The sequence below is a fragment of the Mytilus galloprovincialis genome, chromosome 8, assembly GCF_965363235.1.
Source record: "Mytilus galloprovincialis chromosome 8, xbMytGall1.hap1.1, whole genome shotgun sequence".
Classification (NCBI taxonomy): domain Eukaryota; kingdom Metazoa; phylum Mollusca; class Bivalvia; order Mytilida; family Mytilidae; genus Mytilus; species Mytilus galloprovincialis.
Genome location: NC_134845.1, coordinates 29,905,849 through 29,927,433, shown reverse-complemented (window position 1 = coordinate 29,927,433; position 21,585 = coordinate 29,905,849). Strand labels below are relative to the sequence as shown.

The window sequence follows — 21,585 nt, the reverse complement described above, 5'->3', positions numbered from 1 at the left end:
TTCAAAAATATTTCATATTTAAATATTTCATTTTATACATAAAGGCAACAGTAGTATATGTATACTGCTGTTCAAAAATCATCAATCGATTAAGAGAAAACCAAATCCGGGTTACAAACTTAGACCTAGGGAAACACGTCAACTATAAGAGAAAAACAACTAGAATCACTGAAGCGTAACAAAACACAAACGACAATGAAACATACATAGGAACAAACTATTGTAAAGCACGATCAATTAGATTTTATTGACTTCACACGGATTTGTTCCTAACGAAAAAATGCACAGATGAATTTTAAAGAAAAACAAATAAAATCGAGACTGCGTAATTTCTACGTTCACCAATGAGAAATTGTTGACCAGTTTCGCCATCTCTATTCACGGTGGGTGCTTATGTAGTCTTATATTTTAGGCACCAGATAATCTGTGATGTTATTATGTGTGTCCTATAGCAATTGTTTTATTTTAACTAAGTCCGAATTTGCATTGCAGATAAAACAAAAATAGCATTATTATATCTACAACAGGAGGCATTCCTTATGTGGACACATTCAGTCTTGCTTCTTTTGTTAGGTTCCCTCAGGTTTTAGTCTCTATGTTTTTTTATTTTATCCTGTGAACACAATCTGTCTTGTCAGGTTTGGAGAAAGTGTAACATCCTATGGTTTTTCTCCTTATATATTTTATTTTACCCTATTGACGCATCTAGTCTTGTCTCGAGGTGTGATTCACTCAGGTTTTTGTCTCTATAGATGTGTATTTCGACCTGTGACACATTCATTCTTGTCACAATTAGATTAAACCAGTTTTATTTGCTAATTAAAAATTAAGCGGAATAAAATAATTTAAGACAGCAGAGAAGATAATTCTGTTTTAATTGGTTATTACCATAGATGTTACCATAGATGTATTACATCTATGTTATTACTTACCGACTTAAATATAAGAGTGAGCTATTAATACTCTAAATGTATGATGTCTCTAGTCTGGTCAAAGGGTCAGAGTGTTCTACAATTTGTTACGCCAGGAACGCGCGTTTCGTCTACATACGATTCATCAGTGACGCTCAGATTAAAAAAAAGTTAGAAAGCCAAAGTGTTGAAGAAGAAAATTCCAAAAAAGTTGTGCAAAATACGGCTAATGTAATCTATGTCAGATATTGTGTGATTATTGCAATTTTGGTTCCCATATTTGTATTTCACCTTATGGACGCATCCATTATTTTCAAGTAAGTGTATATTGTGCCTATCTAAGGTTTTCGCTTTTAGATTTGAAATCCAACACGAATTTACAAGTTTGAAATACCTGTTTACTACTGTTGCTTCTTACTCTAAAATCATTCAATTTATAATAAGACATATACATAAAACATACTTATAAATGCAGACATATATGAATTCAAAAGGATTGGAAACGTGGTCTACCAAATATTAATCTGTCGAAAGAAATAGGGAAAAAACTTGCTTACTAAATAGTAGGTTTTTGTCGTCCTATCTTTCCTATATGTTTGTACTGTTTCTTTTTGTTTACTAAAAAGTAAAATCACAAAAATACTGAACTCCGAGGAAAATTCAAAACGGAAAATCCCTAATCAAATGGGAAAGTCAGATGATAAAACATATCAAACGAATGGACAACAACTGTCATATTCTTGACTTGGTTCGGCATTTTCAAATCTAAGATTGATGGATTGAACATGGTTTTATAGCGCTAAATGTCTCACTTGTAGGAGTCTCATCAAATTTCATTATATTTTCAACTATGCGTGAACAAAATAGACATAATAGGGTAAATTGTCAAAATAGGGGTACAGCCCTGTCACAATCTCTATAAGAACAAAAACAAACAAATATTTAACAAAGAAGCACAAATAGCATCTATCAAATTCAACAACTACATTCATTGCTTACTTATATATGTATTTTAAATAACTAAGTTACCACTGAAAAGTTGTTTACAAACAAATAGACATATTAACAAATTAATACCGATCCTTTAAGAACGAAATGTAAGTTAATGTCTATCTTGCATTTTAAGCGACCTTATTTGACTCCATTAATCAAATATTGGCACAAAAAGAATGCTGTTCCTTCCAAAAATCGTTACGCTCTTCCCGTCATGTATGTTTAACTTAAACAGAAACCGGAAAATAACATTAACATTTATACGTAAATAATTAGAATAAAGTGAATGAACGCCTAACAGAATTAATATGAAAATTATTTAATGATATTTACTAAAACTATTCATAGCTTGAAATGACGTTTAATGTGTGTAAATGAATTGAAAATTAACATCTTTAAAAATAATAATTTATATATATAACAAGATAGGTAAACCAATTGGGAGTGATTTATGTATTACATTTTTAGGTATACTTTCTATGTGAATGATAATGACAATGAATGGTGCATTATAAAAACTAAAGGTGAAATATCAATGAACTTTTCGAGTAGAAAATGAAATGTATTTGTCAACAACCCCACAATTTTCTTCAGTTCATAATGCTCGGTGCATTTCGAGATTAAGTATCTTTCATATACAAGTATTTCTCTTTGGGTTTTAATGTTTTCTTTATTGTTTTATTAGTAAGGTTTTGTTTTAGAGAGTGTTTCATCTTGTTGATTGAGTTGCAATGTCGTTGGGAATTAGTTTAAGCTTTCTCTTTCCGACCAATGAAGTTATTTATTTATATATCAAGCAAATCCAAACGAACGCCCGCTCTCAAGCAGACGCAGAAAAAATTTTAAAGGTTGGTCCTGATCTGTTTCATAAAAAAATGTCAACGTACGTTGATACAAGTTTCTAGTCTTAGGGAGAGATAATCATACAAGTAAAAATACTCTCTGAGTCCGACTAAACATTCTCTGAAACTTACAATATCAATATGCTTGATTTCTTGATTGACAACATATATTTTGGCGTTTCGATGACGTGAAATGTTCAACAAACAATCGGCATTTCCATGTAAACCAACTGTGCCTTTCTTTTTGTCAACTTATTCCTTAATAAATATGAGGCTGAATTTATGCAGGAGCTTCTTAGGAAAAATGAAATATAGTTCGCATTATCTTTTAACTTCACTTTTTTTTGTAAAGATAATTTTCACTCACTTACTAGTTTTTAGAGACTACGTAGAACACATCTATCCCAAGTTGGTTTAACGTTATGGAAAATTTCTGTTTTGCAGATGACGACGGATATGTTTAAACTGTCGAAACCACAATCACGTCCTCTTTTTCATTAAGGTGACTACCGAATATACTTATCACGGAGCACCTGTGATCACCCTCTGTTGTGGGTTTCTGCATTCTTTTGTTTTCTATGTTGTGTTTTGGATACTGTTCTTTGTCTGTGTCTGTTTTTCTTTTTCTTTTTTTTGCCATGGCGTTGTCAGTTTGGATGTTCCTTTGTTATCCTTTACCTCTCTTTTACCAGTATCACCAAGTTTGGTTGTTTGCTCTAAACTCATTTTTTTTAAATGCTTTACGTTATTCAAATGAACCATCTGAAACATTAGAAATGTCCTAAACTTTTAAACCCCTCCACAGGTTCATATGGCCGACCCGCGTCAGGTACCTTCTTATGCGTTTCTTTTACACATATGACTGTTTTTGTCTGCTATGATCTGCTATGGTCTCGGCTGTTTGTGTCAGATCTTAAATGTTCTTTTTTAAAAAGTGTTCACTGTAATCGAAGACTCAAGGCAAAGACTGAATAATCATTATCATTCTCTATCTAATATAAAACAGACAACATATCGACTGATCGACTGATGGTAGCTAGCTACATGCACATGCAGGAACATTATATTATCACCAACAGCATATTTCTGGAGGACATTGCTATAGACGTTAAACGAATATCTAAGTAGAAATTTGAAATAATACAATCGAATGCACAAATTAAAATCAAACGAAATCGATTAAAATGTGGAGGAAGATGAAGAAACATTAGTGAAGAATAACTTTCATCAAGGTGTATATATTTTAAAATGGTCTAGCAGCTGATTTTGTTTATAGTAAAATATAACCATTTTTTTTTATTATGGATTGTTTTTTCAAAGGCATATTTGCATAATCTATTTAGAAATATCCTTAATAAAGACAAATATGCAGGATAGCCATCCTTTAAATTATATCTATTCTTATTTTTTTAAACGTTAGTGCGCAAATTGTTGTCATCTCAACATGTTTTTAAGATCAACTCGTTGAACATGTACTTGTTACCTTCCTAAAACATAATTCGGAGAAAATAAAATCTCTTTTTCTAGATTAATAAATGAAGTGACTACAATATCCTATCACGTATGATTTCAATTAGCAAGGTTAAACGTTTTCTCGAAAGAAGTAATTTAAAATAGCTATGATTGGTAAAATTATAATATTGGTCCACTTATATCTATAGCTATCTATTGTTCGTTAATGAAATCTGACGAGTTATTCCGTTTTAATAAAATAACAAGGTTTGATATTTTGTAATTATTAATACTTTATAGAATTGTATAATTCTCTTTTGAGCAATATCAGATTTCAGTGAAAACAACAACCACGAACTTATTTCATTTCAACCAAATGTACGTGTTATTTTCTATTCACCCGACAAGATCATCGAGTCTATTTTCGCTGGCCTTGGTATCTCAGCAAATGTTTATTTATTTTTGAAAATAAAACAGTTATAAAAGTACCACGATGGACGGTGACGTTGTATGTTGTATCATTTGCATAAAATTGTTATCTTTTAAATGTCAACAAATTCATTGTCATCGCTTTCGTTTTCGTCATGCTCACTCTCTGGATGGTTTAATTTCTTTTATTATTTTCAATATATTTGTCCACCGACTTTATTATCAAGAAAATGAAAACGAATACAAATTAAACATCGTTTTATTCTATAGACATTAATACAAAAAGATGTAAGGAATACATCAATGTGAAGTAGCCTAACGTCAAAATTTTCACCAAAACATCTACAATTTGTCAAAGTTTTCAGTAATTTATGACATTTGAGGACGTGTTTAGCACTGCAAATATATCTTGACTTTACAAACTGATAGTATTTTGTTAGGAAACTTTGTCCATTTAAAGTTTACCATATGAATATTTCCAATGCCACTCCTAAAATGTGCAGATGACAATACAGTATAATTTTGTTTACATGTATATATTATTTTTTTTGTTCCGTACTATAGTTTATTATTTGTTGGTTGGTTGTTCAGTAGGGTTTGTGAGGGGTTTTTCCAAACGTCTGTATACAATCATATCGAACGAATGATATTCGAGGCCAACAGGAGTAAGACAATAACAATCAAAACCAAGGAGTAAACAAAGACTCAAAAAACCAAAGGACATTTACATTAACAGTTATAAATAATAGATAAGAAACAACACGAACTCCACAAAAAAGAAATCCGTGCATTGATCAAAGGTCATTTGTGGAAACCCATTCGGTGCAGTATAATTATACTTTTCTTGAAATCAGGAACAGATGTATGACTTATAGATATATTGGTTGAAGGACCATGAAGTGAAGTCACTTCAATACTTTTTTTCAAGATGCTGCTGGTGTCTGAGCAGAAAGTTGATGAACCAGGGATATGTCAAAGAACGTATCGTCCTTTTTCTAAAAATAAGTTCATCGGAAGGTACCAAGACCTTGTTGATAAATATTCCGTATCAACTTCACAAATAATACATGATGGTCTTGATGTATAGATACGGCGTACTGGCGTTGTTTGTCATCTAAATAACGTGTTATATTGTTCTCTTATTTGTCTTTGTTTTATTAATATTACAATGTATTAATATAACTTTTACTGTTTGGTCTGTTTTCTGTGATATTCATTTGACGTGGTTTGTTTTATTATTAATATTACTTTTACTGGTTGGTCTGTTTTCTGTGATATTTATTTGACGTGGCTCGGTACATCCCGTCAATGTGTTGTTTGTATTATCTTTCATTTTTGCTGGTGTGTTTTGTACGTGTGACTTTTTGTGTTTCTTTGGTACATATGGGACAACATTCCTAATGCGCCTCGAAATGAGGAACTCAAAAGTCACGTGTAAAGAAAAAATCTCTGTGTAGTGATATTGGACATGTTTCTATTTTTAACAAATGACTGAACTTAATTATTTGTGGTGATTAGGAAAGTAGAGGAACATAGAATAAATGTGTAAAAACTATGGAGCTATTGAATGTGTTCAAAGTATTAAATTTTCAAAGAACTTATTGTGTTAAAAAGGGGATATTTTACCACAAGGAGCCGCATCACAAAAGGATGTTCGGGGTTTGCTAATTTACGGAAAAAGTAATCTCACTTCGTACCCCGAAAATTTAACCACATATGTGAAAATGTCACAGCTTCGAAACGAGCTATCATACATATCCAAGTTTACGATATGGACTGAGCTATAGGAAAAAACGTTATCATTACCGCCTATGTAAAAACAATTAAAGATATTGAGCCATATGAAAGGGCTCTGTACTTTTAAAGATCCCGCCATTATGTTATTGTTCTATTATAATTCCATTATGTTATTGTTCTATTGTAATGCCATTATGTTATTGTTCTATTGTAATGCCATTATTATGTTATTGTTCTATCATCATGCCATTATGTTATTGTTCTATTATAATACCATTATGTTATTATTCTATTATAATTTTAAAAATACTTTGCACAACAAAATTATGTTATATCTCTTTCTGTGTGACGTCAAACACGCGACTCTACACTACAGTTGATGGTCAATTGTTTACTCGCGTAGTGGTATTAACAATATGTGGATTCTTAAAATTCTAAAGAACTTCTTAATAATTTTAAATCTCTGTCTTTTTCTGAAATTTGTTCTATCAATAGTTATCAAAAGTACCAGGATTATAAACTTTTGATTTTTCAACCCTGTATACCACCATTCCCAATGTGAAATTATAATTTTGAAAATACTTTGAACGACAAAATTATTTTGTATTTCTTCCTGTGTGACGTTTACATTCTGACGTCAAACATGCGACTCTACACTAGAGTTGATGTTAACCTTGCCATTCAGTCACATGACTTCAAATATTTCAATCATTTATGGGTTTATTTATAATACATGTAGAAGTAAGAAATGAATGGGGTTGTTAATTTTTTGTGCTTCTTTGTTAAATATTTGTTTGGTGTTTGTTAGAATAAAGATTGTGACGCAGTAATGACTGCTGTACTCCTATTTTGACAATTTTACCTATTATGTCTGTTTTGTTCATGCATAGTTGTAAATATAATGGAATTTGATGAGACTGTCATACAAGCGAGAGGTTTGGCGCTATAAAACCAAGTTTGAAAGTGCCTGTGCCAAGTCAGGAATATGACAGTTGTTGTTCATTCGTTTGATGTGTTTTATCATTTGATTTTGCCATTTGATTAGGGAATTTCCGTTTTGAATTTTCCTCAGAGTTCAGTATTTTTTTGATTTTACTTTTTGGTGAAACGTGATTTGATTTTCAGTTTCAATATATCTTGAATTGTGTTACTTTTTGTTAATTGTCCGACCTCAAATTTGAGTTTAAATGAATCATAAAAAATCTAGACCTTGAATTTAAATTCGACAATTTCCTGTGAACTATAAGGACGCATTTAACTCAACAATAGACTATCTTGGCGAAAAAGCGAGATTATGACCAGAGTGATCTGATAAAAAACGATATTTAGGAGTATTAGACTTTACAATCACTGACACGCATGTGTCGTTAATCATAATTTATCGTTATCAATGGAAAGTGTTGTTTTGGTAGTCGACAGATATAGATTAACCATTTTATGGCACTTTACTAGAAGTCATTTCAGAAGATAGTAAATTTTCATTAAATGTAGTTTAATTATCCTATTTCAATGCCATTAAAATATTATTCTTGTTGTTAAAATACAGAGAGTTATTTTTAGTTGATGGATGACCTATTGTTAGGATAGTTAGAGTAATTTTTTAACCATGTTAATCTAATTAAATACTCATCCGTCTTTGCCTGACCTAGTCAAATTGATAGATTGCAGTTTTCTCGACTGGTCCCAAATTATGTAACCCAAAGTTTGATTAACTATAAAAAAAATGTTTAATATCTTTTAGAAGACGTTTTTGGTTTCGGGTAAATTATAATACATGTGATAAACTATGTAATATAAAATGATCTCACAGATCTCGAAATTTGATTAAATTCAGAAAACAAATATTTTGGATACAATGACATAAATAAGAGCATTAAAGTACAGTTCAAGGATTGTAGTACAGAATTTAAAAGTAGACTTCTGTGCATGCTCACAAAAAAACAGTAGAGCAATATTGTAATTTTTCAAATCGAGTGCATTCATATGCAACCTTCGGTCTCACCCCCTATGACTTTCACTAACCCTCAACGGATCTCCAATCCTACCGTATATCTTTTATTGTTTAGAACGCAGTGTATAATGGTATTTCGATTTTTGTAAAGTTATTTTTGTCATCGGTGTGGTCTGATACTTATGATTTATCACACGAGTAGCAAGAAAACAACATTTTTTTAATTATTAGAAGTGACATTAACGGTACCAAATTTTTGCTGCACAAGAAGCGCATATCCAAAATCAAGACCATTTAGAGATCCTGGAAACCAAAATATCAAACAATTTCAATTTTCCGATGGGATTTTGTGTTTCTATTTATACAAATTTTCATCTAGTGTAGTTACGAATACCATCATATATGTTAACATTTTTTTTTTTTAATTCTAAATAAATATTAAAATAATGCATACAATTAAAAGAACAGTTTGAATCGTTATACATTTGTCATTTTGGGGCCTTTTATAGCTTACTATGCGGTATGGGCTTTGCTCATTGTTGAAGGCTGTACGGTGATCTATAGTTGTTAATTTCTGTGTCATTTGTTCTCCAGTGGAGAGTTGTCTCATAGAGAACCATACCAAATTTCCTTTATATATATATATATATATATATATAAACGTTCTTCATAGAGTACGAAGCTGCTGTATATAATTCTGCAAGATCTTCTTTTCCGAGAATTGATATGAAAGGTTGTTTTTCCACTTTACACAGTGTATTTGGCGTAGAGTGCAATCAATAGGGCTCGTCACCAACTTCAAAGGAGAACCAAACATTCATCAACTTATACGCAGTGCAGCAGTTCTTCCACTCACACCAACAGTATATATTAAACAGATTACTAACTATCAAAACAATTCCAGATTGTCCCAGAACTAAACTTACCAATTGTCCAACAAACGTCTACCCGATTATCCCACAAAATTTCATAACCCTTTAACCTGTAATTTCAAAAAGTGGGACAATCGGGAAGACACCGTTTTAAGCATATCGATTTAAAGATCAATTACTACTCGGTCAATACATTGCATCCCCGTTTTCCTAAGCGGCTTCATACCATGATTCTAAAATTGAATTTTAAAGTTAAACGTGAAGTCAGAAAATGAAAAAACGTTTAACAAGACTGTCAGGTTAAGACTTAATGAGGGGTATTGTAAAGCTGTCGCATTGGTTTTAATCTTATTAAAAAGTACAAAAGCGTTCAATCGGTAACTGTCGTATGCATACATTATCATTGGTTGTTTTGATATAGATCCAAACTTGCCCTGTCAGTTAAAATATATCATATAAGACCACGACTTGCATATGAGCTAAGTTTCCTGATAGTATTGAATAGCTTATTTTCACGTTTAAACAATTCGTACCTCATTAAATTACATTAAGATATAACATTGCAGTATAGGAATTCATATCTGACATATGTGATCGACATTTTTTAATATATGTGCATTTTTTGTCATTTTACAACAAAGATGTTTCTTTCTATGTAAAGATACACGATAACCCACTTGACATATTAAATGGAATCATACAGTGAAGTTTTTATGATGGATTGACACATTAGGGTTCGAAATCGACACCGATATTCACTAATGGACATACTATGTACATAAACACTTTAGATTTGTCTCAAGTATTTTGTGCCATTTTGGGTGAGTAAACGGATTTTAATTTCTTTTAAATCCCACTTTATTTTTATTTTATATTTTGACGGGTATAGATCATTTATCATTTTAGTTGACACTAAAAGTACTACAGAGAATTCATCTCCAAAATACTAGTTTATTAGATCCTGTAACTTTTGCCTATTTTGTAAATTTGTACAATTATGTAATGGATAAATCATTATTATGATAAATTGGCACGAAGCACTCATCATTCGAGCTTCAGTGATTGAGACTTATTTTTCTTTGCCAAACACCTTCGATGCATGACTTTATTTTTCGTTGCAATTTGTGCTGTTAAGTTGCTGTCTAATTGACGTATCCTCCACATTTTCTTTTTATTCGTTCTAAAATAAGATGCGTTTAATATTTTTAGTTTGCAGAATAAATTTTGCTGTTATTTTTGGTAAACTAAGACCATGTAACTAATAATATGCATAACTATCTTATAACAATTTTAGTTTTGACAAGACAAATACGGTCCAAGAACAAAATATTATAAATTTGCAAAGATCAAATTCTTGCAAATATTAAACATACAAAACTTAAAACGGCCAGAGGCTCCTGAAAAAAATATGGCAGAGTTAAACATGTTTTGTAAAATCTCAACTCGATCATTAACATTACTTTCTCACTGACGGCTACCAACTTATTTTTATATTTATATATGATTTGAAGAAGAAAAAAACCAGTAAATACTTCAGATGAATTGGGAAATATTTGCCTGTCGATTCCTTTACTCTGCATACTAAAATGTTATTTCTTTATACAGATAACTATGTTAGGGAAATATCTTTAACAAATGGAGACCAATTATGCTTCAACATTTTTATTGACATCAAACGTTTAAAATTATCTAAATTAAATATGTCAGAGAATTCGAAGTATGTCAAGTATCACTTTGTTTTGGTTCTCGGTAAATATTTAATACAAGTTAATAACCAAAATATAATCTAACAAGTAAAATCTTTCTAAATAGTTAATTGAGTGACACTTTTCAACGGAACGTGAGCACTTGTTCAATTATAACATGAAACATATTTCTGAAACTTTCTTTATTCAAAAATGGTAAACATTGGTGTTGGTGTTTGCTTGGATTCTTGTTACTTGGTGGGAGGTATATCTTAAAACCCACACTGACTGAAAACCTTAATATGAATATGATAGCACTGCGTTCGTTTTATAAAAGCAACCAAAAAATAAACTGAATTCAAAAATAATTGCTTTAAATTATCATTAATCTACAGTTTTTTTGTAAATGGATATGTTTCGTCTTATTTGTTAAAGTATCTTGGTTATGCAAGGTGTTGCTTTATTTAAGCTGAATTAAGAATAAAAAAAGACTTCTGATAAATATAAAAAAAAAACAAAAAAAAAACAAGGAGTTTCTCGTTGTGTTGAAGATGGCCTTCGGCTGTTTTCTGCTCTTTGGTTTGTCTGTTGTCTCTTTGGCGCGTTTTCCATTTCCACTCTCAATTTTATAGTGACTATCAGACTATCAGACTATCATCTGACATACATTAGTCGTTTACGTATATCCCACATCCGAGAATTTTTATTCACATGAACCAAACTAACGGGTTCTTGCTGTTTTGGGACTACGCAAGTCTCATGTGAACTATTTATAACATATAAAATAGCAATAAAAGAAGTAACTAATTGTAATCGCTTTATTTCTAAATATTCGTAGCCGTGTCACAAATGTCAAATGTCACTTTGTTGATCTAGTTCTTCGTCAATATTATTTTCAATAAATGGGGAAAGCTTTGAACACTAAATCGTCCTTGAAGTAATTGTCAGTTAATCACAGTCTTAGTCCTTTATACTTAACTAAAATATAAAACATAATAATAAAACATCTTAAATATTATGAGTTTGGATAGAAGAGAAAGTTTATATAAGTGATTAAGATTATTCATCAGTCATTTGATGATCATTAATAACAAAACATGGATGAAATAATTAAAAATAGACGTTCTAAATTCAGCATAAAACACGTTTCCTTATGAACGGGAAGTATTTTTTTCTGAACATTCTATACAATTTCCACTAAATACGTTTTTTAGTTGTTGCACTTATCATGTGACAAGCTGCAACCAATTAATCAACAATATTCACAAATCATAGAACCAAGGAAACTGATAAAAAAATTAATCATTCAACCAGGGAAATCATTTTAAGGATTTCAGAATAAAAACAGTTAATACAGTTTTATTCTTTGTAATTTTTCCGAAAATGAACCAAGAGTCATGCGCAAAATATAGACTTTTCTAAAACGGAAAGAAATTCAAGTCTCAAAACATAAAAGTACATATCTAATACTCAGGCTGTTCCAAATTTATAATTAATATGTTTCATTTTCTTTAGGTATGTTTACATGGTTCTTAGTAACATGGGTCAGGTTCATCGTTTGAGTTTATTACATATTATTTATATGCTTGAAACCTTATCTAAGTTTTCTATTAATAATGATGACAGACGCAACAATAATAAAATTAACGGTACCAATTTTCTTGCACCAGATGCGCATTTAGACAATACATGTCTCTTCAGTGTTGCTCGTGGCCAAAATATTTGAAATCCAAAGCTTATATAAAAGGTGAAGAGCTATAATCCAAAAGGTCCAAAAAGTATAGCCAAATCCATGAAAGGAATCAGAGCTTTGCATGAGGGAAATACATTCCTTCATTTATAATAATTTCTATCATTTTGTAACAGCAAATTTTAATAACAAAAAATCCGTATTTTCATGCCAGTACTGCTGTAACTGTAGAGCTATTTCCCTTACTAGAATAAGACTTATCCCCCTTTTTCAACTTGCATGAACGACACGATGGGCGCCACATATGGAACAGGATCTGCTAACTCTCATGATTATACACGGACTTTTTGTGGGATTCGTGATGCTCAGTTTTAATTTCTATGCTGTGATTTGTGTACTTTTGTTTGACTTCGAGTCGTCTTTCGTGTCAGAGTGTAATCAGTATGCTTTCGAGTTTGAATACCCTTTGATATCTTTCGGCTGATGAGTTTGAATACTCTTATATATTTCGACTCTCTTGTACGTCAACAGTAAGCCTCAACAGTTTTTTTTTTATCTGGATTTGAGATTTTTGTAAAATAATAAGCTTATAATACTGTGCTATATAAATATTAAGAATTTGCCGTTAGTAATTTGTTATGGACAACAACACTATTAACACATAAATGCAAAAGCACATTATTTAAAAAGATGAGAATATTTCATTTTGCGAACAGAAAAAATGTTCTTCATCTAGAAATCTGATAGTGTAGCAATAAATGATTCTTTGAAATAACTGATCTCCCAGTTTTTTTCTGTTTGCTTATTAATGCTAATCGAGGATTGTTGATCTTCGTTTTAAAATTACTTTTTACAAGCAATAAAATGAATTTTATTACAAGATGAAATGTATTTAGATTTTACACACATAGACTAATGAAGATGTTTATGAAATATTAAGTCAAATATTTTAAAATTAACTTTCATATCTCAAGATATCTCATAGAAATTAAATGACTGACAATATTTGATTGACTTATCATAAATTTTACCCGATTTTAATTCAGAAAAAAATATGTTTTCGTTATAAGACCTGATAATTTCAAAAGAATATATTTAGGTAGAAATTGCGATTTTCATGATATTAATCTCATAAAAGGAATATGAAATCGCAATAAATACCGAACAATGACCTTGCAAAGCTTACAAAAATATCATAGTAGGTAATACGTGGAATACGTGACACTGACTTGCTGATATATGGTACATTCCAGTTCATTGTCAGATATTTGAGGTAGTAGGAATCTAGATACGTGTTGACACTGATGATCTTCCTCAATCACATTAACCGCTTGTGCTGAGTACTCTGACACACAATAGTGCTTTTGATGTCATTATAAACTTACACTTTGCAATACGTATTTATTTAGTGTTATTTGTGTGAAAGAATCACGTCGGTTTTTTTTATGTTAATTGTGTTGATTGCAACAGCATTAGTAGTTTTGATCATATGGGTACTGGAAACATGTGTCAGTAGTTTTTTAGAATTTGATGCAAACACACGACAAACATAACATTGAATACTTAGGTTTTGAAGATTATTGATATATGTTAAGAAGCACAGCATCACTATTTCAAAGTGTCTGAAAAAGCTCCCGAAATTTTAAATGGGGATACAAATTCCAAATTATAGTGGGCAGGCTATTGGGAAAATATCTGTTCTATGCATGTCAGTTAACTGCTAGTAGTCTGTTGTTTTTTAAGTATTATTGTCATTTTGTTTATTTTCTTTGGTTACATCTTCTGACATCAGACTCGGACTTCTCTTGAACTGAATTTTAATGGGCGTATTGTTATGCGTTTACTTTTCTACATTGGCTAGAGGTATAGGGAGAGGGTTGAGATCTCACAAACATGTTTAACCCCGCCGTATTTTTGCGCCTGTCCCAAGTCAGGAGCCTCTGGCCTTTGTTAGTCTTGTATTATTTTAATTTTAGTTTCTTGTGTACGATTTGGAAATTAGTATGGCGTTCATTATCACTGAACTAGTATATATTTGTTTAGGGGCCAGCTGAAGGACGCCTCCGGGTGCGGGAATTTCTCGCTACATTGAAGACCTGTTGGTGACCTTCTGCTGTTGTTTTTTTCTATGGTCGGGTTGTTGTCTCTTTGGCACATTCCCCATTTCCATTCTCAATTTTATGGTATTTTGTTTTGTCTATGATCTTCTATGTGTTTGGTATTCAATTCTGATGACTATGAAAAAGGAGATGTGGTATGACTGCCAATGATACAATCTTCACAAAAGACTAAATGACACAGAAATTTACAGCTTTAGGTCACAATACAGCCTTCAACCATTAGCAAAACCCATATAACATAGTCAGCTATAACAGGCCCGGCAATGACAAATGTAAAACAATTCAAACGAGAAAACAAATGGCCTAATTTATGTACAAAATAATGAACGAAAAACAAATATGTAACACAGCAACAAACGACAACCACTGTACAGGCTCCTGACTTGGGACAGACACATACAGAATATGGCGGGGTTAAAAAATTTAGTGGGCGCCCAGACCTCTCAGATCCTATGCTGTTGTACAACAGAACAGTACATGGCATGGACCTGGTAACTTTGATTCGTACACCCACATTTTCCTTTTCTAGAAAGTAAAATCAGTATTTTATCAATAAAAAAATGCAGAAATAACTATTTTGTTTGTACGTTTAAAGTGCTTTTCTGGGTATCCTTCGTCTGGAACGCTTAAACCGAAACTTTTATGAGTCAGGGATGCATAAATTCTTAGAAACACTTGATAGTATACCCTTTTTCAATATACTTGTGGATATTCCATATTTTTAATATTTACTTTGTATATTCTATGTCTTTTATATGTGTAAATACTTGATACTGGCCATTAGCAAACACGTGTCACATCGTTATTAATTCCACGCTTACTCTCATACAAATTGTAAATCAAGTTTGTGTTTCTTATTTCAAAATTTAGTAAGCTGCTGCTTAGAATGAATCCATTGCATCAAAGGTTCATGATATTAAACATGCTATCTCTCCTTAAAAAAAATTAGGAGCACATTATTGTTGACAGTTATAACGAATCGAGCATATCCGTAGTGGTTTATATCATATATAATGTTATTAACCATGACTAATATGCTCGATTTATAAAAGCCACATTTTAACATCTCCCTAGTGTTGGTTATTCAAAGAATACGAGTAACCACAAGATTCCCTACCCTTCCGGGACACTTGAGGGTTTGTGATGGTAATTTGTTTGTTTTCAGACTAGCGTTTTTTGTGTGTGTGTTTTTTTTTCTGTTTTTTTGTTGTTGTTTTTGGCGGTTTTTTTTAGGGGGAAAGGGGCTTTTGTTTTGTTTTTTTGTTTTTTTTTGGTCATCGAATTTTCTATCCTAATCGACTTATAATTGCGGTTGCATCATTGGAAAGTCCTTAAATACCCTTTTTTTTTTAAAGATCACTAAAATTGCACTCTCTGTTTTATGAAAATAACGAGACAACGGTGTAGGACGACTATATAATTACATTATGAAAAATATCTGTGGTGTATCAAATGTCGCTTTGGTACAATCTTTACGAACTATATCATCTTCCCAACACAATGCTACCAGTTTCAACAATTGGAAATTGTATTTAAATTAGTGCAAACCAAAACCACAATCATAACTTTGATATATGTATACTGCATTTAAATTTTCGTCTGTACAAAAACCCCTGTTATTTAGTAATATAATAGTATGTGATAGTTACCACTTTGACTCTGAAGATATCAATTGGAGGTTTATCTTTAAATATGGGTATATATGATTGGAGCATCGATTATTTACGTCAAAAATATGTGGTTCACTTACGCTTTCTACTCGCACTTTATATCATAAGACATTTAAAATTACTGGCATTCATTCACAATACTTGTATATAAAAGGAACGTATTTAGTATAGAAAAACTAGGTAGGCATATAATATCATAACATTTAGTGTGTAACGTATACATTTAATTGATTTTATTTTTATTTATTTTTTTGGGGTTCATTTTTATATATTTAAAGTAGATTTAATGTCATAAAAATGAATTAAAATTAAAAAAAAAAAAAAAAAAGACGGGTGACCAGATATATCGATTTTTGTTCTGAAATACAGGTCAATTAGATAAGAAAAAAACCAATGTATGTTTTTATAATGAAAATCGAAAACGTTTTTCCTTTCTGCTCATTTTAGCGTTTTAGCATTTTGTACACTGTGCATTTCTTGTTTATATATGTGTTTTGGTGTTAAATGCATTGGCCATCAATTAGTTATGTTGACACGTATAATTTATATATTTTATCATTAAATGTACTTATATAGTCCCAGTAGCTCGACTGCAGTAAAGAGTAGATTGATTCAAACTGTGTTATATGCTATTACTTTAATACTATAATGATAAAGAATTTCTAGAAAAATCGGTTGAGAATATTTTTTTTTAATAAACAAAACGCTGTGTTCAAAGTCATTATTTTCGTATACAGATGCAACTAGTGGATCATGATATGTTTGCCTTCCGGAATACCAGTGACTGACACCCCTTACACCGTGTTACAGACTGTTTGTCCTTTCATCATCTCTATTTTAAGCCATACTATTGTCTTATTTTGTTCGGCTAATAGGATTACATAATCATTGTACTCTTTTTATCCTCTACAATTTTTTTTCTGTTTTTTTTTTAAACTTATGTCAATAAGCTCCGGAAAGTTAAAAGATCTCAAACTATATTAATATAAAGTAACCAAAGTTCGTTTTTGATATTTGTAAAAAAAACATTTAACATAAAATGAAAACAAAAGAAATGATTGACTCGGATGAGAGTAAGGAGCATCTCCCCGAAAGCGTCTCCTGCAATGCTTACGTCATTCATCATACGATGCGCAAATACAAGTTGTAATGTCAAGGGGAAACGGGTAGCAAACAATGCCATAATTCATACTTGACTTTAGGAGCACTTATTTCACACAAAATTTGCTGTTTTCTGTTTTGACTTTTCAAATAAATAAAAAAAACGACCTTAATGATCTTGGATAAAGTTACATATTCGGAATAAGCGTGCTTTCCTCTAAATGCCTTTGTTTAAAACAAATGTCCATTGTTAATCAACATGAATGTGTTGATTGTTTGGAATAACAAGAAACCTACCCTCTTATAGTGATATACACTATAAATTAAACGATAACCTTGCGTGGCAGGCGTCCTTACATTGAGTATTGTATATCATATACATCACAAAAATGTATCAGTGTCGAACTGTCAAGAAAAATCTATAAATTCGTATTAAGATAAAGTAGATTGCACCATTATGTCAATAAAAGTTTAAAGGAGATATAGTGTGGTATATATTTACCTATATTGTGCCAATTCAGCATAGTATTCCCTCAGTAATCATGTCATTACCATACAATTCACTTTCAAAATGATTAGTTTAAATGATTAGTTTAAATGATTAGTTTGAATGATTAAATTCATCAAATTTCAAAGAACATGGTAATACAATGCTCGCCTCGCATTATCGTTAACAAAATAATGTGTTGTGCATGTATCAGATCTGCATTTAAGATATGAATGCTTCTTTTTGTAAATTTATTGGGGTGTAAAAGCGTTGACCGAAGTACATTTTGTATGAAGCGCTTCATTCTAAAAATGTACGCACGGTCAACGCTTTTACAACCCCATGCAACTGCTTACGGAATAACACGTGATGTGTAGTTAGTCAATCAGAATAAAATATTATAATGAAACATACATCTTATGTAATTATATGTTGATTAACACAAATTACAATTCGCACAACAGTTGCTCATTTTACTTTTCTTTACAGATAAAGTACCAAAGAGAAATGACCTTATTGATACCTGAAATAAGAACTAATTCGAAGAAGAAAAACATCGACCCATTTAGACAGAGCATGTTTGGATTAAATACACCAATATCTGAATGCCGAAGACGAAATAAATTAGACGATTTTGATGGAATACGGAGCATTTTGTCACAAAGGTATGTTGTCTTTTTTTCATATTTTATGTTAAATTTATTATCTTAATATACTTTGATGTATATTTCATAAATGAAAACGAATCACGCGGAGAATAGATCATTAGGATTGTTTTGAACCGAAATCAAATGTGGTATGATTTTCAATGACACAATTATATATATACAAGAGACAAAGGAATCATTTTGAAAAAGTTCTAGAGCAACAAACTACCATCAACAATAAACAAAACCCATTCCGTATAGCATGTTATATATGGCCTCATTGCTAAATACTTCTCACTTGTAACACTGAATTTTTACATGTATTTCACATAGTTACTTGACTAAAGCATGAACATGAATCGTATTATTTGGGAAAAAAGTCAATAAAATCGTTGTTTTTCTTTTCTAGCAATATCGAAGACAATTGGATGCCGTATGTGCAGGAGGATGGTGGCTTATTTTATGTTATAGTCAAGGATACATCAGGTCATCCAGGATTTCATGGAACCAATAAGTGTTACTTTCATTCTGATGTTCAAAGAAATACCAAACAATGTCTCTGTGATACTTCCAGTCAAAATAACATTCAATCTAGTTCATCGGGGTGTTTAAAACACGGTCAGAATAACAATCACGCTAAAGCATCTGTCTGCTTAAAACACGTCAGTGATCATCAGCAACGACAACATACATGTAACAAAAACAATATCTTTTCTAGTCATAACTATTGTGAAAGTTTGTGTGGAAGTAAAATAAGTGTGCCTTTAAAAGAAATAAGCGAAGAACGTAACAGTTGCACCATTGATAAAGAACTCTGTGAACGTGATGTAAACCACAATTTTTATCATGGGAAAGAACATGGATCATCGAGTAGCAGTGAGTCGAGTATTGATTCCCAGAGCAATTCAGATAAATCATCTTTAAGCAGCTCTCCAACATCTATAGACAACTTCATCAAGAAATCAAAAAAGCCTTTTTCACAAAGACTTAACCTAACCCGATTCCGCTTGAGATTCCGATCGGTGAAATAAATCAAGGTGTTTGTACATTTCATAAAAATCAAAATGCTATTTATTAAAATATATTTATATTAGTTTATAGTTAACCTTTTTTGTTTCGGTGTAGATCATTGTTATGAAGTACTAGATACGTACTAGATACGTCATAAAATACAAATACAACTGACTGTCATTTTTCATTTTTTTATCCTAAGTATGCTGTGCATTCAATTGTGGTAGGCATCGCTTACTGGTTTAAAAAATGAATATTTCTTTATAAAATGGGACGTAAGAAATATACAAATGAGGCAAAACACTTACTACAAAAAAACCCAGATGTCTATAATATATAAAGATCTACATGGTCTCATAAGTAGTAAAAAAAGATACAGAAGATATAAAAGGAGTATTGAAACGTAGAGGCCGAGAAAAAAAACTGGCAATGCCATTTCTAACACGAAAAACGACAAAAGACCAACAGCATTACAAAACACATACTACATAAAAAAAAAAACCAACCAAAAACATCCGAATGAAAGTAACACTTATTGGTTCCATGAAATCCTGGTTGACCTGATGTATCCTTGACTATAACCTAAAAACTGAACAAAACGAACACAATCAAAAATGGTAGTGTTTCTGAGTTAACCTTTTAATAATAACATTTCGACAAGTGGACTGATATGGAAAAAAAGGAAAAACAAGCTGGAATTATTTGTCTTCATTTTATGTATGCTTTGTCACAATATGCATGTTGATGGTTAAATGAAACGCAAACTGAGTGTTTTATGGAGGGAGGGCTTTTTTATGATTGTTTGTGGATTCACTTTTCATATTATGCTGTTACCTCTTTTAAAGGTTTTTGTGACTGTGTTTATGTCTAATTTAACGTAACAGTCTCCTTTTATTCTGATTAATGTGGTAGAAGATTTTCATAATTCGAACACATAATAAATACTTCGTCATTGCAACAACAAAAACGTTTTATTCAAGGCCAGGTCGATGTAATCAATAAATTATTGTTTTTAAAAAAACTAGACAGTTGTGACAAAATGCCAAAAACGGGATTAATATGCACACATTAATTGATGTCTTATCAAAATAGATTTTTATAGATCAGATGCTATCTCTTTAATAACTTAAACATTTATTTAAGAAAGTTTATGTCAGACCGACCTGACAAACGACGACAATATCCAAGTATAATAGAAGTAATAGTTGTTTTTGTACGGATAGTATCGAAGTATTTGATAGAAAGTAATTACTTTTTATTTGATTTTCGGTGGTCTATTTCTTATAAAAGATAACAAAAGTATAACATTGGAGTTACTCATTTATATAATATGTTTTGTCAACACGGTATAACATATTTTGTGAAAATTTCAATGAATTGTTGTTAGTTTGTTTAGCACTGCAACATTAACAATGTTCTGCCGAATGTCAAATCAGATCAATGGAGACTGTAGAAAATGACTTTGTAACAAAGGAGAAAGAAATCTAGGTGTCGGAAAACGAACGATTGAAGAATGAGACAAACCCTCCAAAAACATTGTTGAATTGATCACCAGATATAAACGGATAGCAATTTGATAAGAGTAAATATAAGGCTAAAAAAAGACTTGTCATGAAAACCGGCGATGATATTGTCGAACCCAGAAGGTTACGTGTGTATTGTCCCTAATGCATCGTTCTGAACATGCATGAAATATTTGCCACAGGACGTTTAGCAACCAACAATCAATCAATCCCTGATGGGATATAGTATATGGTTTTGCTCATTACAGTAAGTAAACCCCAAAAATCTGGAAGTGATATACTTACTTTGATGTGATGATGAATGATTTTTTGGTGATACAGCTTCTATAACTCAACTTTTATAGTTTTGGCTATTATTTAAATCCTTTTCAATCATATAACTCTTCAACTGCTTCTGTTTCTATACATCCTTGGCTCTGAAATATTCGGCTTTGAACAACGTTTGATGAAGGTGAACACAGAAA

At 31.3% G+C, this 21,585-nt stretch overlaps 1 protein-coding gene across 2 annotated transcripts; it reads left to right on the top strand.

Moving 5' to 3' along the window:
* Positions 1 to 9,855: 9,855 nt before the first annotated feature.
* On the top strand, positions 9,856 to 19,680 carry LOC143043223 (uncharacterized). 2 transcript variants are annotated; one of them, XM_076215634.1, is made up of 3 exons: positions 9,856 to 10,008; positions 18,430 to 18,605; positions 18,997 to 19,680. In XM_076215634.1, exons 2-3 carry the CDS (start codon positions 18,448 to 18,450, stop codon positions 19,616 to 19,618), a joined length of 780 nt encoding a protein of 259 aa, XP_076071749.1. In that variant the 5' UTR covers positions 9,856 to 10,008; positions 18,430 to 18,447; the 3' UTR covers positions 19,619 to 19,680. The 2 variants fall into 2 exon arrangements, with proteins under 2 accessions (XP_076071749.1, XP_076071748.1); XM_076215633.1 differs by lacking the exon at positions 9,856 to 10,008 and adding an exon at positions 16,415 to 16,532.
* Positions 19,681 to 21,585: the final 1,905 nt, after the last annotated feature.

Bases quoted from the DNA above. Each gene is read 5' to 3' on its own strand.
- LOC143043223 (XM_076215634.1), top strand. From the start codon at position 18,448: ATGACCTTATTGATACCTGAAATAAGAACTAATTCGAAGAAGAAAAAC. The intron at 18,606-18,996 runs GTATGTTGTCTT...TTTCTTTTCTAG, and splicing joins CGGAGCATTTTGTCACAAAG to CAATATCGAAGACAATTGGA.